Raw genomic sequence first — 25,647 nt, forward strand, 5'->3', positions numbered from 1 at the left:
AATACGAGGCACAGTGACGTCGGGTCAGCCAAGTTGTATGCAGCTGTGGCCTAAGAAAAGATTCTCATAACAGTCAAAATCGACCACGTTTTAAAAGTCTTAAAAAATGACGTTGTTTCACTTTGGAAACTGCTTGGCACTTAGCTGTGGACCATATTTCATTTTGTACTGGTCATCAGGATTGTAAGTATGACTTGCAAAGAGCATAAAGATGTGGTGATATGATAATCTTAATATAATACTCTTCAAAAATTTTGCCTTTTTCACAAAGTCAATTAAGAAGTCATCTCAAAATCTGCATCTATCTACATCTACCAAATACTGACAGATAGACCAGACCAGAGTGGGAGGTTATCAACATGTATGCAAAAGAGAGCCAATTGAGAACTAGATGATTTGAACCCAGGCCAAGGCGAACCATTAGTCCCCTCCAGGTTTCTTACCCATATATCACATTGTGTCTGGCCATAGGGTATGCACGTAAATAATGTGTGCGCCAGTCTCCAAGCATCTTTTTATCAATCATCTAGCCCCTGACAGAATTTGACAAATCAAGGTTAGAAAATGTCACAATTTTGTCTACCCATAGCAGCAACAACAGCACATTATCAGCTGCCACCTCCAAGCGATGGCTTTTGAGCTGTGAGTAATGTTGCTCATGCTCCTCCTATGTGCACATGACTTAAATATATTTGTTAATGACATCTTGCCTGCAGAGTATGTCAGGTGCACACCCATGATATTTTTACTCAAATAACCCTGCCCAGGTTGGAAAACATGTATTATTTTGGCATGCATCACTGCGACCACAGGCACATTATGTGACCTGCAAGTGGAAGCATTTGAGCTGCAAGCAACGATGCACATTATATACATATATTTTGGGTCACTAGAGGCCTGAGGTGCATGCACAAGAAGTCCAGCATGGCTGTGAGTATACACAAGTTTTCCAGCCTGGGTCCCTGCACATTTTGAGACTGTGGCATTTTTATATTTGGCCATGACATGGGTGTGTCCTTTGTTCTTAGGGCAAATGAAGAATTAAGTTTCCTCAAGACCAACATAATCTTGCATTGGTTTGATAGCAAAAACTATCAGTTGTTTACATATTCTTATTTTTGTTTGTTTTCACTTCTAGATTTATATCCTTAAGCTCTAGAATAGTTTCATCCTCTAATGTGCGCAATTTGAGTGTACACTTATATGAAAGTGCACACTTGCTCTTGCACACAGAGATCTTGTTGAATCTGCTGTATTCTACAGACATAGCGGGTTAGGTAGGAGCCCAAGCGATCCATAATGTGACATATTGCTGCCTGATCCTATAATATCCAATTTTTCCATCTGGGTCAATAACCTTGTTTTTTTTAGAAAGATACCAGTGAATTATTAAAAATATCATGAATAGGTAAACTGTACATATAAGTTTGATTAGCAAAAGATCTTTGTTTTAATGTACTATTCTCAAATAAACAGCTCTTTATGATTAAATAAATTCATTAAGATACAATGTTTCTATTAGCAATTTTAGATTTAGTTTAGCCCTTTATGAATATGGCGGACAGAGTTGCCGGAAAAGAAAATTTATAAGAAAAGAACAAAAAGGAATTGGCATAGTATATGGCAGATTGCACCACAGCGATGATTCCTATGATTTTACATGCATTCATAGAGAGATGTGTCATTTCTAAGCCATTTGGGAGTCACAAGTTGTGAAGTGTGATTGTTTGACTAATTTTTCATTGTCAGAGAATAACTGTAGGTACAGCAATTTTCTATACACTCAGATTTTCTTTTGATTTAATGCCATAGCATCGATTCTCCATTTTAGATCAGAGTATAGCTCTTTCTGGAAATGTATGAAGGCAGGAGGAGCATATTTTATCACACAACTTTGCAAGGTCAATTATCTTTTAATTTTATTGCATTTATCCGTCTGTTAAGATTGTAGAAAATGTGATTTTATAAGTTAAACATGAATTCTTTAGGTTAGCTATGAATGTTTTTAGATATTGAATTTTTACATTTTGAAGGTGTATGCCATGTATGGTTCACTTTCATTGAAATAAGATTGCATAATTTTCTTAAAATTTGATGCACCAAATTGTTTAATAAGAAGATGCTGATCATCGTGTTGGTTTTGAAGTTTTCCATTTCATTATATTTTTAGATGTTAGTTCTTGCAAGTTTCTTTCCCATGTCAGATGTGCCTGTGGATCAAATTGATATCATTGGTGTAAGTATTTCAAAATCTTTTTGAAGGGCCTGTTTATATGGGAGGTAATTTTTTCTTGTTTACATTCAAATAATATCCCACCTCCCAGCTTTTGGCTTCTTTTTACTCCACATCTCAGGTTTACCAGATAACAAAACAGATCATTTTCATTACAAAGTGTAAATGCATGCACATTGATAAAAGTTTCATCCAACCTTCCAGCCAGTTTTATGTTTTCAGGAAAATTTCATCTCAAGAGGTGAGATCTAGCAAGCTAAGAACAGGAGATTGTTTGTGCCGCATTGAGCATTTTTCATATAAACACATGATGGAAATTGTGATCCTTTGTATTGGAAGGTCGGATCACCTGTCAGCTTATAGGCTGAAAGTTGTGATAGGTTTGCACATATCAACAGGCCATTGAAGCTGTATTTCCTTTTGTTTCCTGCCTGTCTGTGAAAGTGCCATGTTACTTAATCAGTCCTGGTAATATTAAATTTGGCAGCATGCTGGTAATTGCACGCCTTGAGAAGTTTAGGCGTGCGATGACATGCGATCAATAAAATTGAGACCTTATGATTTTGATACCAAACTGAAGTTATTCAAAAACGCTGTTCAAAGTGAAGTTATCCGAAAATGGAATCATATGAATACGCATCATTTTATTGGGAACAGCGAAGACAGAGGCATTCAAAAACGAAGTCATTCAATCTCAGTTTCACAAAGAACTCAAGCTAAGGATATGATAACGGACAAATATGGAGAAATGGAAACACCCACGTTATCGTTTTAATAACGGAGTAACAGAATATTGGAGTAATGGAAACCGCATGTGCGATCGCATGCCTAATATTACAAGGACTGCTTAATGGCATTGGTGATCATGGTCTTCCAATGTATTTTTTCTTTCCTAGCTGTCATCAAGGCTTGTACCATCACCTGTGCTTTCTTTCCGGCATTTGCTTGACTATCCAACTACTTAGACTGTTCATGGAGTAATTTGTTGATGCCCTCTGCTACTCTTGCCTTCTATCTTTACGGTGATAATAAGATATTCTAGGTTTTCATTTCTCATGACATGACCAAATAATTCAAGCTGTCTTTTTTCTTATCTTCTTTATCAGTGTGCTTTTTTTCAAACTCTCTTTAAAACTTCTGCATTTGTGACTCTATTCCATGACATTCTTAACATTTTCCTATAGTACCACATCACCTTATCATAAATTTTGTTTCCTAGGAATCACTAAAAACTCCTTTTGAGAGTTCATTGCTCTTTTTAACTATAATTAGACAAAATTTAAAAAAACTTGGAAATTTGAAATTTAAAAAAACATTGTCTTTTGTTTACACTTTTTTGCTGTGCGTTCTAAATGACACATAAAATTTCAAAGCTATCTGATTGTGGACAACAGTGGGGCCAAAATTATTTTCCGTTGCAGGGAATCCTTGGCTGAAGATGTTTCTGCAAACTGTTTCTATTTTTCTCTGTTTTTGTCTGTTAATGGATGTTTTACTTTATTCATGCTTATCACAGGAAACAATGAAGTCAACAATGGATCTTGCTGATCTTGTTGGTTTCCATATGATAATGAGCAAAATTCCAGGAAGAGGAGAGTTGAAAGTTCTTGTAGCTGGTTTAGGTATATATAACTATTTTTCAACCTTCAAACAAGTCAAAATTCATAAATTATCAAAAGCAAAGTATTTTGTATTAATCTTTTTTTATTAATGCAAACAATTAATTTATTTTACATTATCAACTTTGCCTGGATAATTTGCTGAGATGTATTATTTGCCATATTGTGAAACTTTCTTTTTCTAGGATGGGCAAGTGCTGAATTCTTGACTACAAAATTAGTTCCACTTTGGGTTGGTGCTAAAGGAATTGAATTTGATTGGAAATATACACAGATGAGTTTAGAATGCAATGTTAATCTGGTATGAATATGATTTTTGTATTTGATTGTCATCTTCCTCTACAATTCATTTCCTGTAGTTGTGGTGTTTCTCCTTGTACAATTTGCTAGTTTGGTGTTTTGTTGTAATAATTGTGTTCAAGATTACTTCTTAAATGAAACAATTTCTTAAATGATAACCGTTGAGTCAGAGTAGGAATCTAAAACTTGTGATTCATATTTTAAACTGGGTGAAACTATTTTGATTTCAATGTTTTAATCACATATTTCCATCACCAGTGTTTCTTCTTTGCAGAACTCTTTTTTGTTTAAATATGTCTTAAAAAAAGTAACATATAAAGTATAACACATGGGTTGAACTTAGGATAAGATAATGAAGCTAAACACTAGTGTATTGATATGGGTCGCAGTTGATTTGTATAAGCATAGTTCAACTATTAATCATTTTGGTGCTATTCACATACATATTTCCAAACCTCTTAAAATCACAAATAAAAAACCAGCAAAAGTAGATATTATTATATTAAAGTGAACTTCATTTTCTGGTTATTATGAAGGCTTTTTTGAAGTTACTTTCTAATATTTTCCATTTCTATTCATAATTAATTTGGTTATTATTAGTTATTATTCAATATATCTTGTGATTGTAACCATTTCCAGCAATTTTATTTGCTCTGCTATCTTTATGAATATCCGATGTGATGATGTGATATTCATTTTTAAGGTACACTACATTGGTATTGCAACACTCATTTGGCTGCTCAATAGAACAGACCTACAAAAAGCCTACTTGCCTATTGTGTTTTTATTGCTTGGTCTTGCATCTTACAGGCCATTAGTTTTGGAGTGAGTAAATTTATATTCTTGTTTTTGGCAATATAATGTTATAAGTAAAGGCTACATAGCGTCAGAAATCACTGCTCATATGGAAAATTCACGCATTTGAAATTATTTAGCTGATATTAAGCAACAGAATGCATTGCTTATTTAATGCTAAAGTCATTCATTTTTGATTATGTAAACTTTTTTCAAGCACATTTCTAGTGATTTCTATCATTGTTCATTAACTTTCAAAGTTAATAAAGTTTCAAATAGGTTTTTTCTCTGTTTTGGAGCTTACAAAAAATGCTTTAAAACCCCTTTTACATTAGCATCTAGAAATGAACTTTGCATTGATTAAAAGTGTACTTATCACAAAAGGGGGTCCTGTGCTATGATTTAGCTCTCTAGAAATTTTGAATTTGATATTTTCTTACGGTTAAACTGAAATTCCCCTGAATTGGTTACTTTATTTAATTGATTTCGCGTCATGAATGTCCCCACTTCATAAATCTTTTCGGTCATTTTAGTTTGCTAGGACTCATGTTTCAATAAGTTTAAAGCCATCGTAAACCTGACAGTTGTGACCCTCTAGTTACTAAAAGTCAAGCCACTGCAAATACCTGGTCTTGATTCATCATTCTATTGTGTTACTGCAAGTTAATGGAATTTTGGTGATATACGTAGCAAGCAATGGACGGTAAACCTAATGGATCATTTACTTGGAATGAAATTTTTTACGTTAAAGAAAGTGACTGATCTCAAACTGAAACTTAATTAGATCATGTGACTTTAACCTGCGTTCTGTAGCTTTGAGAATTAAAGCCTAATTGGGCACTGGTGTTGTAACCTTGAAGTTTGATTAATTCTGTGTTTCGATCGATTTTTTTACATAATTGTGGACACGACTAAATCTATCACAATTAAACTACGTACGCAAAAGTGGAAGCCTATCAAATATTAATTTGCAGCCTAGTAAGCGGTAATGATAAAGTGTTCAAGTGCTTCATATTTAGGAATCGATAGTGGCTTCAAAATACGACGTTCCTTGCTTTTGACCAGATTTTAAGAAATGTGGCGATCACCAAAGTTGGAGAATCGATGTTTTCTTGAAATTAGTCGCCGCAAAACGAATTTGATTCAATCAGAAGTACCAGTCGCCTAAGCTATACATTTTAGTTGCTTTTTGTATTTGGATATGACGTCAGTTATGCAGTCTATCTTCAGTGTTGAGTGTAGAGTCACACTCTGATTGGTATGGTGATTTTGATATAAAAAGCACACATTTTCCCAGAGTTTACGAATATTCCTGTGACTCAATAAGGCTCTTCACCTCCGCCATCCACCAAGCTTTTTTAAGAATTAACTGAAAATCTCTTAAGGATGGCCTAGGTGCTTAAAGCAACTGATAGGATTAAATTTTTGGGACTGTTTATTGCCGGAAACCAGCCCCCCCCCCTTATCCTTCTAAGAGTAGACCTAGCGTGGGACTGAATTTGAAAGCTCTCATAAAGTCACTTTGTCATTTTTGGATATTTTTTTTTCAGATTGGTCAGCTATCTTTTCGGCATTACATCCTGGACATTGCTAGCTCTCAAGGCAGTTTATACAGGAGTAGTGGGTACTTTGGCATTGCAGTTGTACCTGGGTCTCGTCAAGACATTTAAGACATACTAATACGACTATTTTGGTCTGCAAGCCTCGACAAACTGCTATTCACTGAAGACTGGGAATATCCTGCCTGACAAAATCTACATTTACAGTGAAAAAGGGCATGGAGAAGAGCCACGTAATCACAATTACTTGCGGTTTTAGATTGAAGCTACCTTCTGATAATCAAGAACATTGAAAAACATTTTTCTCTCTAGTGTTTTGTATTCTCTCGCAACTAACAGTCTTGAAATGCGTCATATGAAAAGGTTCTGGTTGAAGCATGTAGTATTCTATGCGCGTGCATTTCTCAAGAGATTCATCTGACCAATTAAAAACTCTCAACTCTCTGCTACATCTATAGGATGTCCGATTACTGTCTTACTTTATATACAAATTAAACATCCTCGTATAATTTCTTCATGACTATTGCCCTATCATTATTTTATGTCCATAAGAATTTACTTTATAAACATTCGAGTACTCCATTATTGTGTTCAATCCCTTGTTATACTGTTGCTGATTTTGTCCATTGCTTAATTTCTTCAACTTGCCTGCCTACGAGCAAAGCCGCATTACAATCTGTCTTAGATTCTTTTTCTAAAATAGTTTGATTATTTTGTCTTTTCCACTCGTTTCATCAGGTTTGGGAGCTTTTATCTTGATCTCAGGTTTTGCCATGCTTTTGAACTCTACAAAAATAAAACAATTGTTTTTTAATATATCATTAATTCTATCTTTGAGTATATTTTAATCTCTAAGTGATGTATATATTTCTTTGGAATATCGTTTTAAAAAATTTGGGTAAAGGCAAGGTATCTTCTTTTCTGAGAATAGATAAATGTTTTATTTAGTTTTAATAGCGATGGCTTTTTGGGCTTTTTGTAAGCTGAATATTTTCGTTGACATGATTATTACATAAACAATACGGTTTTCATGTTATGTTATCTTGCACAATCCCCCAGTAACCTTTAAAGTGTTTACTGAACCTAACTGGGACGCAACACTCCATGGCGGCAAATTATGACCTCCACGCCCCTTGTTAGCAAATTTACGTCATACATTCAACCTAATTAGCGATGTCCCTGATTGTTATAAAGAGTTTTCTGCCTTTATTTACTTTATTTCTAAGAATATGACCTTTCCACACAATCCCTACTATCTTCTATCTCACACCTCTTGTTATTTGAACCTTTAATACCCAAGGAAACATACCAAATTACCGCAGATTTTCAAACACTTCATTCAGTCACCCTCGCTCTCTGAATGCCACATAAGGTAACTTTTTATCAGACAACTGCTTGCCATACGATGTGGATAGACAGCTACCGTGCACTTACCCTTGAATGTAATTTTGCGGTTAATATTCAAGCCTGTATCTGCAAGCATTTCTTTGATATCTTCGTCAGTAACCGTTGGATCGTCCATTCGCATGAGTACATACTTTAACTCTGCTGCATGCATGAATCCCTTGTCATCAGAATCAAATGTCCTAAAAGCCTCCTTCAAGTCCTTTTCTTTCCATGCCATCTGATCCCCTTGCAATACCATCATATTAACAAACTCTGGGAAATCTATCTTACCATTTCCTGTAAAAACGTGTCCATTTGTGAGCCAAAGAATTCAACAACAGTCCTATGTGCTGTCCCCAGTTATTCATGGATTTAATTCGTTGAGCAATTTTCTATATCTAGCCGCCCCAAAACCTATCTATCAAGGTCTGAGTTCATAGAGGTAGGAACTGGGGAGAAGTTGTGTCCTTTTTAGTTGAATTTTCATTGTCACCGTGACAGCTCTAATTGGTGACAGGTGACGAAGATAAGTGCCTTGCGATAAGTCGTGCCCCTCCAAGTTTTGATTGTCCCTACGTATTGTCTATATTTCTACACAAGTCGAAGCTGTTTCTTGCATTCCTGTTACTTGCAGCTGATTTCATTTGTTTATGCCTATTCGTGTTGGCCTTGTTTGAGATTTCAGTCTTTTATTTATCCAAAACTATCTTATCGTTTAAACCGTCGATTTCTAAAGATTCAGTCTTTTCTTTTTTCATCTATTTTCGATTCTTGTTATAGTTTAAAGGAATTGTTAAATTTCTATATAAAAAGAGATCATTGTGGTTTCGTGTAGTTAATCATTTGTTTAACTCAAGTTAAAAAAAGATGATATTATTTTTTTTTATGCAATTTGCGCCTCATAAATATATGTGCAGGATAAAGCTTCCAGACGACATTTATGGTAACAAACCAATATAGTAGCCTCTTTTAATAATCCACGTTGCCAATAATAGTGCTGGCCTTTCGCGAGTTTCTCGAGTTTCTCGAGTCTATGGACATAAAAATGCTTATACACATTCTTTACAACTACTACATTAGAAATTCATTGTTCTATTGGTTAAGATATTTGTATAATTGCATTTTATCATATTGATAGAAACAGCATTTTACCACTTTTAATGTTTACTTTATGAACGTACCGTCAAAATCAACTTCATTGATTATTGAACAAAGCTCGTGTTCTGTTGGATTTAGACCCAATGACCGCAGAATTGCTGCCAGTTCCTTTGTTGTAATATATCCATTTCCGTCTTTATCGAAGGACGAGAATGCATCTCGAAATTCTGTGTGAAGAATGGTCATACTCAAAAATAATTTTTTTGTTGATTAAGTTTAAAACATCAAAGCAGCGAATTAGTTTTGTTTATAAAATACAGTATGATTTGGTCTTGCTAATGTAAAGATGAAAATACGAAACTAAAAAACCTGCAACTGAGTTTAAGAAAAGTTTCGCTTTTCCCGTAGAATGCTTTAAATACATTTTAAGATTAACGCCACATAACAATCCCATCAAGGTAACAATTTGAAAATTTGGGGAGGGCATAAAAAGGGTACGGGGATCCGTTATTTTCTGCTTAATGCTATGAAAAGATGAAACAGTGCTAGAAAATTATAAACCTAGCCTTCCCAAACCTCCCCTGTTTCGAAAGCACTGGCAATGTCGTATTAAAGTGATTTCTTGCAAAATACCCTTATGTCAATTAACACATCTACTGCACCCCAACCCCGTAAGGCAGTTCTCGAGACAATCTGAGTGCAGTCCAATTATCTTTGCCCAAAACGATCGAATGCTAGTATATTCTAAAGTAAGTGGGGAAAGACATTTGGTTATTCGTTACTAACAATTTATCAATGACCGTGGGGTCCATGGGGTTTCCTTAACTGTCTGATACCTTATCTTGAGTATCAGAGCCTCATAAAACAAAAAAGGTTGGATAAGATTGCCTTTTCCTTTGCCAATGGTATCAATTACCCTTTCCCCCTCTACTTTTGCTTCTTTTGAAGCTCTGGTACCAAGGGTAACAGTACTCTACCCGACTCCATACTTCCAACTTGACATCACACATTCCAATTGTCCTTTAATAATTCCTTTGTTAAAAATTTAATACTGTACTCACCCTCAATCTGTTCATCAGCTAGCTTTTCCTAACAAAAAATAATAAAATTGGAAATTAATCCGTTCATTAATAAAATAAATATAACGCAAGAAATAAAATATGAGACATGATAGCAACTGCCAACCTGAATAAATATCATTGAATCTTAAAACAAAATATTATCAAAAGAACACCATTCAAAGTGTGCTTTCATGAGGCAAACATGATATAATGCTTATATATAAAAAACATTCATTAAATATTTGATATAATCAAAAACATCAACATTGTATAGCTAATTAGGGTGAACTCAGTTTTCTTTCCTTTTTAAAAATAATAATGATAATAATAATAAGAAAAACAGTCAAAGCTGCATCATTAATAATGAAAATACTACCATTTTATTCTCGTCAAATATTTTTCACCCTCAATTCTGACTGGAACCAGAATTCCCTCGCTGTGTAGTAAAAGCATCCGTGATTTAAGAAGTGACTTCTTTAGAAAGAAATTCTTAAGTGTTGATCGAAAACCAGCTGTTGAAAGCGTAAAGATTACCTAAGCATCCTTTCTATGCATTATTCATTACAAATTGTGCTAATTCTAAATAGAACGATGAGTTCTTATTGATCTACAAACACCGGTGGGTTGAAAAACATCTACAACAAATCGATGTTATTAATTGTGGTCAAGAGCAAACAGCATTTTAAGACAGTCTCCTAATTCTCTCAATATCAACAAAATTTTTGAAAAGATTTAAATCAAAGTTCCCAAGATTTGAAAAGCTCAGTTCTTGTTAGAATTCAATTACTTGGAGAATACATAATTAAAGATATATGCAACTTTGTTAGTTTTTGCTATGTGACATCTTTTCATTAATTTTGCCTTATACCACACACTGCACAAGAGAACCAAATAAAAATCATTTTTGTTGAGAGCATAATCAATATCGAGACTGGATGTAATAATCCAAAGGGTTGGGATTCATTAGAATCAAGTCAAATGCAAAATGGAAAGACGGTTTTTTAAGTCCCTGGTTTAAAAGTTGTAACCTTGTTTTTCCATCGTTTGGCGATTGACTGGCTGAGATACAACATTTTTAATGCTAAAGGTTGGCAAAGTCAAAAGCATTAGCTTCTGAAGGCTTTTGAAGGCTTTTGAAGGCATCCGAAAGGGCTTTTGAAGGACCCACAGTTATGTGGCTATCTCCCTTCAATAAGAGAACGTACCAGTTTTTCAAAAGAGGCGATCACATAGGTGTAGAACGCTGCTAAACGGGACATGTACGGAGGGAAAGGTTACATATTAAAAACCTGAAAATATTATAACCAAAAGATAAAAACTAAATCATCTATTTAATTGCCTCCAGACCCTGACAGTACTGTCCAAGCCATTTTACAAGTACCGTAATGCTTGGAACAAGGGCCCCCCTCAGATAAGCGCCCCCTAGAATAAGCGCCCACCCTAGAGGTGAAATTATTGAAGAAGCGCCACCATTGAATAAACGCCCATCCTTCAACCTTCAGAAACGGGCGCTTATTCGAATTTTCGACGACAACATAATTGGAATGCAATTCACCAAGAAAGATTGAATGACCGACACAGTTTGTTTTAGTTTTCATTCTCATTTTTCGCCTTTCCATCATAATAACATGCTTCAATAGAAAACACATTCGTTTTTTTAGTCTCTTCCAAATCTATTTTTTAAATAAGCGCCCCCTCGATTAAGCGTCCCCTCAAATAAGCGCCCATCTTGGAGCCTCAAAAAATAAATAAGCGCCCGGGCGCTTATTCGAGGCATTACGGTATATCATCAGATTTCCTATTGGTTGACTTCAATGGAAAAGCGCGCTTGAATATTGTTGAGAAACAAATATTGATAAGATATGTCGGTTCGCCGGACAACAAATCCGGCCACCATGTTTACGTCAAAACGTAGCATTGAGCAAAGAAACGTACCGTCAGCACAAGCGACGCTAGTTCAGCATTATAACCAGTGGCGAAGCCAAAAGTCCTGCTTGTCCTGCTGGGTAGGACCACAGATTTCCAAAGATAACAATTCTTAAAATATCAAAAATTGATTCGTTTTATGAAATCATTATATGCCTGATTCAAAGGCATTTCTTTTCAAAGGTCTGTTTCAAAGGTCTTATTCTACACTTATATTTCGTGGCTGTGCTCTTTTTCAATTTTGAGACACAGGGTGACTGGAATGGAATTTCGAGTATCCCGTTCGTAAGTTGATATCGTCGAAAATTTAGCCCTGTGGTCAGCCCTGCCCAATACTCGTAGGCAGGACTAAATCCTATGTTTGGTCCTGCCCAACAATGGGCAAATGCCTCGTAGCCCTTTTTTTGGTCCTGCCTCACAATTGAAGAAAACAATGGCACTCCTGGCTTTCAGAAATGGCAGGACCTCAGGTCCACTGATCTCAAAAAAGAGTGGATCGAATAACCTATTGTTCTCCTATATCAGTATGAGAAGGCTGATCGAGTCACTCCATCTTGAGACATCTCGCGCCTAAAGCTTTGGGCTGCCATTTGTTAAAACGGCGCATACACAGTGCTGCACCTTAAATTACGCATTAATCATTAAAATCTTAAATATTCTAAGATACAACAGGCCTAGGAAAATAAGTGAACAATGGATTCTTCGTTAAATACGCTTAATACCACAGCAAATTTTGAATTTTGCTATGAAAAAGCAAGTTGAACTGAAACCAACATGATTGCTCTCTAGTCTTATATAACACGACGAGGTCTCAAGATGGACGCTGCAATGTGGAATCAACGCTGGGCTGGAGAAGCTCAATGAGCTCAATCCAGTCAATCCACGCTTTATGATCATGATTGTCTAAAACACAATAGAAGACGTCCAACAATTTATCGCTTTTACTTCAACACAATTTATTGTCCCACAATTCATCGCTTTGCGATCAAGCATTGGCTTGGTGATAAGTGTAATTGCAGGATTTGTAAATAAACAGAACTGTAAATTTGTTTCATTGTTGGTAAAGTTATTTTTGTAAATAGTTGGTGTAAATTAGTTATTACATTGCTATCGTAAATAGACCAACTTTGAATAAGATTATTATCATTACCAACACCTCGAACTGAATTTTTCTGTGTGCGAATTCTCCGTTCCGGGCCCACTGAGCCCGGGCTGACTCAAACTGGGGCCACTCAGTCCGGGCTGATACAACCTGGGCCCACTCAGCTTGGGCTGACTCAAACCGGGTCCACTCATCCTGGGCTGACTCATCTCTAGCCCACCTTTCCCAGAGCCCAATCAACCCAGGCAGACTTAGCCCAGGCCTTTTCAGCCTGGGCCCACTCAGCCCGGGCTGACTCAAACTGGGCCCATTCAGCCCAAGCTGACTCATCCCAAGCCCACTCAGCCCGGGCCTACTCATCTCTGGCCCACCTTTCCCAGGGCCCACTCAACCCAGGCAGACTTAGCCCAGGCCTTTTCAGTCTGGGCCCACTCAACCTGGGCTGATTCAACCGGGGCCCACTTAGCTTGGGCTGACTCACCCTAGGTCCATTCAACCTGGGGTTAATCAGTCTAGCTTCAATCAACCCGGGTTCAATTAACCCGGGCCCAGTCAGCCCGGGCTGACTCAACCCGGGCCCACTCAGCCTAGGCCCACTGAATCTCGAAATGCCATCATATGGCTAGAAACTTCGGACAGGAAAGGACTACACTGTCATCGATTGATTTATACAAGAATCGATCGTTTCAAGACGAGTAGTACCCTGAGTAGTACCTATGGAAATCAAATTGTTTAGAGTCAATCTGCTTGTCCTATTTACTGTTCAAGTCAGGAATATCACAGACATCGCGAGAAACGTGACATGCATATACACTCTTTTTTTTATAAAAACCAGATAATTTTGCCGAGCCTCGATGTTCTTAACTTTTTTATAATTTTAGGCTCAAATGTTCTTAAAATTGTTTTTATTTAAGGGTGGTTTTTTGCAAATATTAGAGAAGTTACATACTGTATATAGTTTTTAAGTCGTTTAACTAGGTAAAGTTAATAACAAAGCTAATAATAAAGCAATGTTTGCTAGTGTTTAGGGACAAACTCATCAAAGTTGGTATAGATAGTATAGAAGTAATTTTGCAGCAACATTTGACAGACTAGAATTGAAAAATGCTGTTATGTTTATAAATTGCATAGTTTTGTTCTGTTGACATGACATAAATTTCAAAATGTGAATTGTTTTTTCTTAAATTTTTTATCTGAAGCTGAGCATGTTCTAGCCTTGTTCTTATTTTTTGGGCAAATCGAGCCTCAGTGTTCTTATAAAATGTGTTCTTATATAAAAAAGTAAGTGTAATTTTCTCTCAGACTGCAAAGAGCAAAGGAAGTCATATTCAAAGGCCTATTATAAACAGTAGAAAAAGTTTGCCACCGCCGCCGAGAGAGATAATCTTCGGTTTTTTGTACAAGGAAAGTCGAGATCGAGGGGAGATGGAGTGTGCATGACAGAAAAAAGGGCTTGCTTAAATCTAATTTCAGCAGTTCGTCCTCCTGCCTTAACAGGAAATATCATACAACTCAGAGGTCCCGATGAAAAGGACGTCTTGAAAATGATGAAAAGGAAAACAATGTTAATTACTTGAAGCTTTTGTACTCTGTGACTCAGATTGTATTGCACTGGCAAAATGTCAGAGGGCCTCCTCTGATATTCAAAGCCAATTAATTCAGGACCCTATCTACCGTGCATCAGACCTATCCATGTTGTGACAAAATATTTCTACTTTTTTAAATAACAACATAATGGCAAAATATTTTTACTTGTTTCCAGTATGTATTACAACTGCATATGCCTATTTGTACAAGCAATTACTTTTTAGTAAATGATTTCAAAATTTTCAATTACTGAAAACATTTTCAAATATTACTTTTTTTGGAAATAATTTTTGTGATGCTCTTTTGACTTCTTCAATGTAAGGCAGGAGGAACTTGAAAGGATCCAAACCCATATCCCCCTTTTTCAAAATGTGACAGTGAAAAATGCTTCACTGCAATCTTGATTTCAACATATCCAAAAGGGCGTTTCCCCCTTTTCCGAGGGCCTTTAGGGCGTCGCTTGAGGCGATTTTTCTAGGGGCTAGGCCAGACCCCGGTTGGGGAGGACCACCTGCTCTTGGTTAGCTTCGCCACTGAATACAACTAGATGAAATTAGGAGGAGACGATCTTTTAGAAGTTGCATAGGCTTGTTAACATTTTACTTTGCGCATTATACTTTGCGCTTCTTTTGGAAATCGATACTGAAGCTGATGCGTTGATGCTTTTCAAATATGAAAATTTCCCAACCGTGGGAATGGATTCTATTTTATACAAACATTATGATCCTTTTAACATCATATTTCATACTTTGGCTGACGTTTTTTGACGAAAGATTAAGTTTCAATTTTCGAATACATGTTGATTCGTCATTTTGATGACGTCATGAAATCTAAAATTGCCTATTTCTCACTATCTGTGCAGGAATTTTATTGATTCATTGAGATTGAGATCAAACTAGCCAAATAGGGGTTGAAATGTGACAAATTTCGCTTGATTAGGGGGGCTGCAGCCCTCACATCCCAAATGCTTCCTACGCCTATGAGGATGTCGATCATGGCTGGTGTAATCAGTGCGAGCACGAATTTCCATGTTTTTAACTTATCTTCACACGATACAGTATTATTATGACATCATTTGGCTGTCTCATCATGTAGACATTGAGCTTCCCCACTTATCTTCCATTAGTTGTCCAGTTTTGAGTTCGACAAGGAAGAGCAGATAGAGGAACAGCTCTGTAGACCATGTGCCTGACTATTGATGAGAGTTGATCTTCGAGCTTACCAAAAGAGGCACTTGCGCTACATAGTTTGTTTCTAATCTTCATGTCATATTAACCAAAGTGTTGTTTATAACTCTTGGTTTGTAGAGATCGCTTTAGGTCTTTTGGGTGGACTGAAGACTTGTATAGGCACGAGGAAATTCAACAGCAGCTTCAACAAATCGATCCACAATCTTATGTTTAGCTGCTGCAGTGAGAGCCACTATAGCACTACCTGAGTGAATCACTGCTGCCGTTTGTTTCTGTTTTCATCCGAGTTCCCCTTGAATCATATTTACATCTAACAAGAATTTCACATCTTCCCAGGGCTTGTTTTCATCGTTTGCAATGATGGCCTAATAGCCTTCATTGAATTCGGGCTTCTCATACATGGTTGCTAATTACTGCATACATCTATCGCAGTGCAGAGCAAAATCTGTTTAGTATTCATTGTAAAGTGGCTTCGCAACTACAGCCTCTGCGAAGCTTTATTCTGCGTTCTCCCCAGTATTTTTCTAACGCTATAGCACGTGTGATGAGGTGTGGCTCTCTTCTGATGTCCATATGCTTCCCTAAGATCATTATAAAATGCATTCACTGGAAATTCAGCTCTCTGGTTACAGACCGCTGATTTAATAGAATCCAGCCTTAAACTGTCGGAATCGGTGACCAAAATATATCGATGATAGAAATGAGGATAACTCAATGAATACCTGCTAGTAAAGATGTTATTCAGCAAATGAAAACTTAGATAAAATAAATAAAATAAGTGAGAATGTCTCAGCCATAGAGGTCTCTATTACAAGCATACTAGATGTCTGAGTTTCTTCGAGTTTTCATCATTGGTTTTAAGGCTTTCCCCAGATGAAAAACGCGAAACGTGTCACGGTAGTTATGTATACCTTCTGCATTTTAGTTTAGTATGTAATCTCGCTGTTCTTTAATGTTGACAAGGGTTAACTCTCTATTGTATCGTGTTTACAACTTAAAGTCATTTTAATCTCTTTTTTAAAGTGGAATCTCCTTTTTCATATCACAGTAATTCTAACTAACCCTTTCACATAATGGTTACAATTTTAGACTTTCGCGACCTCATGTTTGATATAATAAGCTTTCGTACAACGGTAAACTCTTCCTCAGCTCATGATTACAATTTTAAACTTTCGCAACTTCGTGTTTAATATTGTAAGCTTTTGTAATTATCCTCTTTACAATGGTATACTCTTGGTCATCTCATGGCTAGAATTGTAAACTTTTGCAACCTCGTGTTTAATATAGTAAGCTTTCGTAATTATCCTCTTTACAATGGTAAACTCTTCGTCAGCTCATGGTTACAATTTTAAACTTTCGCAACTCCGTGTTTAATATTGTAAGCTTTCGTAATTATCCTCTTTACAATGGTATACTCTTGGTCATCTCATGGCTACAATTGTAAACTTTTGCAACCTCGTGTTTAATATAGTAAGCTTTCGTAATTATCCTCTTTACAATGGTAAACTCTTGGTCATCTCATGATTACAGTTGTTGAAAGTTTGGATTTCATGTTTACAACGGTAAACTTTCTTTTACGAAGTGATTACACTGTTAAACCCTGTCGTAGCATTCCTAATGCTGCAAACTCTCTTAGATATTATCGTTACAGTGGTAAACTCTGTCAAATGCACTTTTTAGAAACATCATGGCTGTAAAAGTTAGCTAGGATGAATTAACAATCATTCCCATTCACTGATTGATTAAGGATTGATTAAGGATTATTCAAGAAAATTGCCTTGGAAGAATATCTTTGAAATGTCATAAGACAAAAGGTACCTCGCAGAACTTTGTACCGCACAAAGCAAATATTTATTATAGAATTACATATCGCATTCATCTAAAAGGCTCAATCCCTCTAAATCTTTGCTTTGACGGGTATAAACTGCATGTTTCTATTAAGATGTTTATGTATAACAACAGTGAATTTAATTTGCATTCACATTCACTCCTTAGAATGTTAAACATTAATCAGTTAACTTTATCATCCAGCTTAAAATAACATATCCTCGTCAAATACGCTCTGGACTGAAGCAAGGAAAAGGGTCTTAGGCGATAAAATGTTTATTAAGCCTTTAATAACTCGGAGTATAAAGATTGCCGTTTGATTTCAGCTTGACCCTCCATTAATCGACCGGATAATAGCTCTAGTTTGATGGTTGTCCGTTACATTGTTGTCTGTAGTTTATTAAAAAGAAGTGGCAGGTCCGGTTTTTTTATAGATTGTTTGAAAATTAAAACCTTGTAAGTTATAATCTGCTCTTAAATTATTTGCTTTATTAAAAAAAATTATATTACTAACAATTACTTAGGTTTTATCGTTGTGTCCCATAGATGTGTCTTTCAACTTCTTTATTTTGCTCTTACTTTTGATCAAATAATTTACTATGCTTTTTATAAAGTCTTACTCGCTCTATAACCTTCCGTCACAAATACTAGAACATTTAAAGCGGTAGCTTACTGAACGTTTTGAAGCCGAAGATCAGCACAATAGCTAGCCTATTTTGAAGTATAAATTCCAAGCTTTTTAAAGCATTGCTATCCAATGCTTTTTACTTTTTGCAAAATCAAAATTACCATGATCATAGCCATAATAATGAGAACTTTACTATAATAACAAATTTTATAAGTATAATGCAACTGGCTAGCCTGGCTTTACAATGCAAGACTATACAGGGCAGGCGAAACAGGGGGGCGGGAGGGGGCCATGGTCCCTCTACTTTTCCGCAGAACAAAATAATTTTTTAGGCAAAGTGGAAAGAAATCTAATCTACCATTCTGTAAGTAAGTGTGCTAGTAATGTTTTAAAAATGTCATAAGATTAAGCTTGGTAACTATGTATTTACCAAAGAAGACAAACAGAAAAATGAAAATGGGAATTTGGTCAAAAAAGTTGCTCATTGTCCAAGTGGTACAACGAGTAACAGCTAGGGAATAGATCGAGAAAACTGATTCAGGAAGACTTTGTTGCGTGCACCAAATGATCAGAAAGACTTTGTTGCGTGCACCAAATGATCAGAAAGACTTTGTTGCGTGCACCAAATTATGGAGTCTCGTTTTTTCTATAGCCTAAACTTCGCTCCCAAGATCTATTTGTTGGGGAAAAGTTTCTCAAAAACTGTTGAAGGAAAAGAAACTGCTGGAAAGAAAATTTTTGAGAACATGAGAAATGAAGAATTTTTGTTGCATAATCTTTCATTTTGAATTAACAGTGATTCTTTTGATATTTCAATGTTGATGGTTTTATTAAAGCTTGATTCATTTATTTTCTCCTCCATTTCATTTTGGCCCCATTTCAAATCTAGAAAAGCTTGATTACGAGCTACAATTAAAAGTTATTCCCAAAAGTTGCAAAACATTTCCTTTTACATGTCGACATCACAATAGACGAAATTAAGCGACACATTGATAAAAGAAAGCTTGAAAATATTTTCACTTTAGATACTGTTCCTGGCCTTACCTTAAATATCATATTCCTGGCCATACCTTAAATATCATATTTCTAAAATTTTTCATGCCGCCAACCATGGTTGCCTTTCTAAAACCTTTCATAACCTTGATTTTTTGGCACATCCACTTTCAAACACGTTTCGCCGACCCTGCTATAACATTTGTAATTGCAAAGAATGAGAACCAAGCAAAACAGAGAAAGAAAAAGAATGTAGTTTTGTATTTGTCTGCAGTAAATTTTTGCAGCAAAAGATGTAGTACGAATGGCTATGTTGAAATGTTTGGAGATAAGATAGTATTTGCAGTGCTGATCGATAAAAGAGAATCATACATTTGATTTTATGAGTTGGAGGTTCTAATGGTGACAAGAAAGCTTATGGAAAGAATGACCAAAAGAGATTTGTGTTGCTGTAAAAAGAAAGATTCAAATACCAGAGGAGCATAATTTGTTGTGTCTTAATGCATTTATGTCTAGATTGAATTCGAAATGATCTTTGAAATCTAAGATGTAAGATACATCTAGAAAATAATCATAGCAATCATCAGCTTCATCATCAAAGATCAATCAATAATCAATTAATCACTCGAAACGTTCACTCCTTTCAATCAGCTAATCAGGATGTAAATATCAGCGTCGTCTTATTACCACCGAGAGCAGTTTTGCCAAAATATTTCTTATAAAGTCTATAGAAAATTTTAATTTTGAGTTGCTCATAAAGTACTCTAACCTTTGCAAAGATATGAGCCTATTATTGTCTTTATACATTGTGTATTTTATAAGATAGCCTTCGAACCACTACAAAGTCATTGCAGCAAAACGAAGTAAAGGCGGTGAGGTCTTAGTTACTCGTAATACTTGAAGATGAAAAGCAACCGATGTGAATGATAGTAACTGCGGGCCCTTTACAATCCTGTGATACAGAACCTGCTGCCTTCACTGGATTAATTTTCTCTTGTTAAGGATAGCGCTGTGACATATTTAAAAATCTTCTGAAGCCCCGATGGTTTTGATGTATTCCGTTCCCTTTGTTTAAAAGCGCAGTCTTCGTACACTGGCCTTTGATATACTGTTGGTCAAATGCATGGCTCTTTCCATAGGCTCTACAGACCAGGTTTTGGTTCATGCCTACATAGCAGTAGAAATTTTGCTTCATCATATCATTGAATGAGAATTTCATCATGAATTCGAGTTTTGCAGGTTTAGAGTGAAGTCAAAATGGTGAAGACTGTTAAGAAGAAACAGGTAGGATATGAGGTTGTTTTAGTCTTCAAACACACCCTCGATTGTGTCGGTGTTTGGTTGCATATGTTTCATGTACTGTTCGACATACTGTTTCATGTAGACAGATATTCAAATGTAAAAAGGCCACAATCTTGACGTAAGTTTGAATCCTGTTTTAAATATCAAATAGATTTTAAAACTAGACAATGCCAGGCTAAACTCCTAGACAATACAAAATTCTTAATTACCCTGAAAGTTACCCAATTGCCAAATCGTGTAATTCTTTATAAATTCCTTTTGAAACTATCTTGTAGCACTATATATAATACATTAAACTCGTCTTATATGTAGTTATGTTAAGATACTTTTCCTAACAGCAGCTGAAATGAAAGCTATTATTGCTAGTGTTTATTTGCAGGGCTTTAACCAGGGAAAATTTCTTAAGGAGAGGGGGCAAAATGGGGTATAGGACTGAATTCTCTAGAGATTATCTTTATTTAATGTCTCAGCGCTCAATATATTCGTGTGTGGGTGGAGGATATAAATATTCATGGGCTGCAACGCAGGCTGGAAAGTGGAGGGGGGGGAGAAAATTTAACAATCATAACAAAAGATTCTGAAAAGAGCTCTATTGTTTTGCAAAAAAGTGAGAAGGCCTTGAACCCCCCGCCCCCCTTTCGTCGGAAGCTCTACCACCAATAGATGCGGTCCTTGATGTAACGTCAAATACTCAGCACCATAAAGAGGCTTTTTTATGGTCAGGATCATCATGTGGGGAGGCCAGGAGGATCGCTAATTTTTTATAACCGTGTACTGAATCCGACGAGTTTTGAAGATTAATGGGGGCCTCTTCATTTCAATTATAAATGAATATCAAATATGACTATAATATTTTAATAAAAATTTATTGGCTCATATGCTTTATCATAGACTGAAAATGTGATCATAGAATATAAGCAGTGATGTAACGAAGGTAGCCAGGGCCCATAGGGACTCTTCAGCTCCATCAGGTCCAGGCTCCTCATTTATGATTATTAGTAAAACAATATAACATGTTAATCAACAGACTTTTTCAATTCGTTTGGGCCTTGTAACCTCTTTTCGTATCCAGAGTACAAGCTTCAAAGTAATATTACATAGAAAAGGTTTTGCTGGGGTTCGTAAAGTTTTGGGCCCTTTGTTTTTGAGCTTAAAGTAATTAAGCCCGTTACGTCACTGGAGTGAGCTCTCTTTCGAAGAACTAACCCTAATAAAGAAAATATAAAAAACATAAGAAGCACTAATCTTCTGTTTGAAAACTAGATGTATACACAAAAATCTACACTTTGACCGAAAAGGTGTAACATCAGCCTTCCTTACACTGAAGTTCATGCTACGCTACAATTTGTTTTGATAGCCATCATAAACGTAGGCTGAATTCCTACTTCTTATTTCCTTATTTCTGATAAAACTGATCTGACTGTTTCAATAGGGACTTTCTTTAGTTGCTGTAGAAATTTTGGCACTATCGTGAAAGTGAGTGCAGAAGAAATCTCAGGGCCATGTCTTTTTTTCGTAAACCACTTGCCTAGACCAAACCCTTTGATGCAAGACATTCGTTGTCTAGAAAGTAAATGATTTAAGCTGGAGTGATGTAATTGCAAAAGTGATTGAGGTTGGCAATAATTCGTGAGCTTGAACAGTTCAACTAGTTCTTCTAGGTCAGTTTTATCCGCAACATTTCGTTAACTGCCAATCTGGATTGGATCTTTTTCTCTTTCTTATGCAAAAAGACTTCCTTTTTCTCTTATATCGATCGGTATATACAAAAGACTTGTCATTCGTATAACTTCCCCCCCCCCCTAACATTTTCTTCTAAACATTCAACGCATTAACATGTTAGCCCTAAATAAAAAAGGAGACCTTGGGGTTTTTAACGGCTCGATCAATTCCTTTCCCCAAACATTTGGCTCGTAATGGTCAACTTAGTGTGCCAATTGCCTATTTCCCAGCCTTTAAACCCAGTGCTGGGACGTTGGAGGCATTTCTAAGGTGGAGGGGCACTAGTACGAGGGGGTACTAGGGTCCAGAAAAAGGGACAGTTTTAAAAAATTTCTAGGGAGGGTGCTTCTAAGAAAAGTGACATCTTTCAAAAAGCTAGGTGCACTTGCCTCTGGTGCCAACCGGTTCCGGCGCCCCTGCCCCACTGTTTATCAAAAGCACAATCTGCAGCCTAAGCCCCTAGTTTATACGGGTCTGAACAAAATTAGAGAGCAGCATTCAGTGTCAATGCATGTTTCTAATTCTTTTGATAACTTGCTAAACATTACTTTAGGGATGAGCCATAAACCAACGTCATCGGTCAAAATTGCTACTTCTGATGAATAGGATTTGATTTATTATGTGGAAGACACCTTTAATGTGACATGCTTTGCAGTTCTTAGCTCCTGAATATGCTTTCAATGAGATCTAAGTGATTTCCTATAGTATCTAATTGCTGAAAGTCTTGACCCTGTCACACAAATTTGGTGTAATTTAATTCACTGATATTTTGCTCTTTATTGTCTTTCGTAGAAATTTACTAAATCGAATTTTAGAGTAGAATCCTATGAGCCAACAAGGGATTTTGTTGACTCTTCGCCGACCGAGGAGCATTATGGGGTCGCGTATGACGTCGATGATTTACCAAAGATTGCCATGGTGCACACGTTGGACCGTCCAGTACAGCCAACATCAAAGAGAAGTACTGTGATAGAGATCTATCCAGGGGGTATTTTTCAACCCGGTGTGGTGGTCTCTTCCAATGCCACGAGTAGTTTTGATATTGGGATGTCAGGAGATGGAGTAACTGCGCAGAGTCAAGATTTGTTTCAAGAACAAGAACCAAATGATTGCGAAGATAATTTTGGAGAACTTGACCGTAACAATGAAGGAGGGAAATTCCTCCCAAGCCATAATGCTATGAACATGTCAAGAATAAAAAGTAGGAAAAATTTAAGGATCCAGATGAAGAAAGCTTTTTTAACATCCGACCTTCAAAGTATGAGAAAAGCTAGTGCAAAGTACGGTGATTCGACAGTTTATAGTACATCATACAAGACGAACAGGCTAACTCGTCCAAAGGACTGTCATAGACGTAAAAGCTGGTCATATGTCTATCAGAGGAATACTTTTGCTAAAGACCGAAACGGAGATGAAATGTCAGAAAAAAATCGGAATTTATATACTAATGACAAATATCAATCAAAAAAATTTACCTTTGGAGATGGATTCAAGGTTAAGAAGGAGATTGACAACGATACAATGTCGTATTCTAAATTTAGCCACGCTGACATTAGTGACCATTTCGAAGATGAAAATATCTCATTTGATTTTCAAAACACAGACCATATTCAGATGAAAGAAGCACATGAAATGTAGTTAGAAGTGATAGAGAAAATAGTACTCATATGTGAGTTAGAATTACCGTCATCCTTTGTGGCTTGTTCGTTCGTCGTTCGTAGCTGTGGTGCCCTTGGTGGAACGTTTTCACCTTGGAGATTGAGCCAGCAATCATTTTGCACATTCATTTATCTCAGTCAGTGTTGCGTGTTTATTTGCATCAAGAATATGCTTGTTCGGGTTAACAGCTTTCTTTTAACAGCATTTCGTGTCCAGCCCTTTTAACTGTCAGACAGTTATTTAATGCAAGAAACTTGCAAAAACTGTTTTACAAATGCTCGTTGAACTGTTGAATTTTATTGTGTGAAATAATCTGTTGGATTTAAAAGAATTTAGCTTGTTCAAAAATCGTACTTGTGGGTCTGTTTATTGCTTAACGTTTTAGTGAGATTAATGCAATGTTTTTACAAGCTCGAAACATTTACAATCAAACTAAATAGTAAAAGCCACCCTGATAAAGCATGAACATAAATTTTGTAAACTTCAATGAAGAAACCATAAACTTTCTGTCTTAATTGAATTTTAACTTACAAAACATTAATCTTTGCTTTTTAGTTTGAGTTAATTATTAAACTCAAATAATTAACATTGTTTAGAACTGTTGCTATAGGCGCCTTATTCTGATTTTTATATGGGCGAGTCAAAGTTTGAAATGGAAATTATTTTAAGGAAAATGGTGCCTATAATTCCTAAAATGTTAGGGGTAAAATTCGATCTCAACAACTGACCAGTAAACCTGCTTTTGGTCTTTTTTATAAAAATTCTTGACTACTTGGACTCCGATTTTACTTACCGTTTCTTAAATTAAGATGTCATACTGCTTTTTGTTCAGTTAAAAGCTGCCAGGGTTGGCATAGGCCCCCTTTGAAAATTCCCTCGGGCAGGTGCAGGGACAGATGTAAGCAGAAATAATTTGGGAATGTTATATAATGATTAGAATTTTGGCCATATCCTTCAGGTGACTGGAAAATGATGGAAATGCCCATTTCTAAAATTCAGTTTTTAGCTTTAAGATAAAGAAAACGAATTAAGTTATTTTTGTTTCATTTTGCTTCTACTGACTACCATAAACTGCTTGTTACCGAATCAAAACAAATTAACCGAAAGAAACAGGAGGGGGGGGGGGTGTCGCATTCTTTTGAGTAGTTTTTAGCCTTAAGCATTCTAAAAACCGGCGCTGTGGACCATGCGTATTACCCACGATCCATAACTGGGTTGTTCCAAATTAGTTGTTACTCTGTAAAATATCTTTAAATATGGTATGATAGAGTCAACCAATGATAATTCCAATTGGCAAGGGAAAGTAACATTTTCTTCAAGCTGTCAGAAGTTTGTATTTACCAAAGTTTGCCTAAACATAGCTAGTGCTCCAGATCCCCTACCTGAAACAAGTAGCGTGGAACACTGACTAGCCTAAGCGAGGAACAATGTGCGAGCATTTTTCTTTCAAAGTATCCATCATTGGCCGTGATTTTGATGGATTTTGCACCAATTCTGGATGTAAAGAGACCCAATGCAAGAAAATCTAAGGATTATATATGCAAATTTTCAACATGCTTGGTGATGTCTGCCCAAAATTACTATATTTAAGATCTCTTTCAGGGTTGCTCGGTATCTGCTGACAATAATAAAAACAATTCACTTCAGCATCTTTGTTTAA

General features: G+C 36.2%; 3 protein-coding genes across 5 annotated transcripts; 2 read left to right on the forward strand and 1 right to left on the reverse strand.

Annotated features, from left to right (window-relative positions):
* The first annotated feature begins 2 nt into the window (after positions 1 to 2).
* On the forward strand, positions 3 to 6,881 carry LOC135684332 (BOS complex subunit TMEM147). The gene is made up of 7 exons (XM_065199858.2): positions 3 to 183; positions 1,832 to 1,901; positions 2,171 to 2,236; positions 3,750 to 3,855; positions 4,038 to 4,153; positions 4,856 to 4,977; positions 6,498 to 6,881. Exons 1-7 carry the CDS (start codon positions 107 to 109, stop codon positions 6,625 to 6,627), a joined length of 687 nt encoding a protein of 228 aa, XP_065055930.1. The 5' UTR covers positions 3 to 106; the 3' UTR covers positions 6,628 to 6,881.
* Positions 6,882 to 7,028: 147 nt separating this feature from the next.
* Positions 7,029 to 24,231, reverse strand: LOC135684335 (neo-calmodulin-like). 3 transcript variants are annotated; one of them, XM_065199861.2, is made up of 5 exons: positions 24,013 to 24,231; positions 10,052 to 10,079; positions 9,074 to 9,217; positions 7,941 to 8,189; positions 7,029 to 7,292 (listed from the first exon to the last, which is right to left on the reverse strand). In XM_065199861.2, the coding sequence occupies exons 1-5, from the start codon at positions 24,109 to 24,111 to the stop codon at positions 7,201 to 7,203; spliced, it is 612 nt and encodes a 203-aa protein (XP_065055933.1). In that variant the 5' UTR covers positions 24,112 to 24,231; the 3' UTR covers positions 7,029 to 7,200. The 3 variants fall into 3 exon arrangements, with proteins under 3 accessions (XP_065055933.1, XP_065055932.1, XP_065055934.1); XM_065199860.2 differs by having other exon boundaries at positions 7,029 to 8,189; XM_065199862.2 differs by lacking the exon at positions 24,013 to 24,231 and adding an exon at positions 10,428 to 10,935 and having other exon boundaries at positions 7,029 to 8,189.
* LOC135684331 (uncharacterized) lies at positions 20,410 to 24,013 on the forward strand. Its single transcript, XM_065199857.2, has 2 exons — positions 20,410 to 20,588; positions 23,121 to 24,013. Exons 1-2 carry the CDS (start codon positions 20,562 to 20,564, stop codon positions 23,964 to 23,966), a joined length of 873 nt encoding a protein of 290 aa, XP_065055929.2. The 5' UTR covers positions 20,410 to 20,561; the 3' UTR covers positions 23,967 to 24,013.
* Positions 24,232 to 25,647: the final 1,416 nt, after the last annotated feature.

The sequence above is a fragment of the Rhopilema esculentum genome, chromosome 21, assembly GCF_057945365.1.
Source record: "Rhopilema esculentum isolate cy_ngs chromosome 21, ASM5794536v1, whole genome shotgun sequence".
NCBI lineage: Eukaryota > Metazoa > Cnidaria > Scyphozoa > Rhizostomeae > Rhizostomatidae > Rhopilema > Rhopilema esculentum.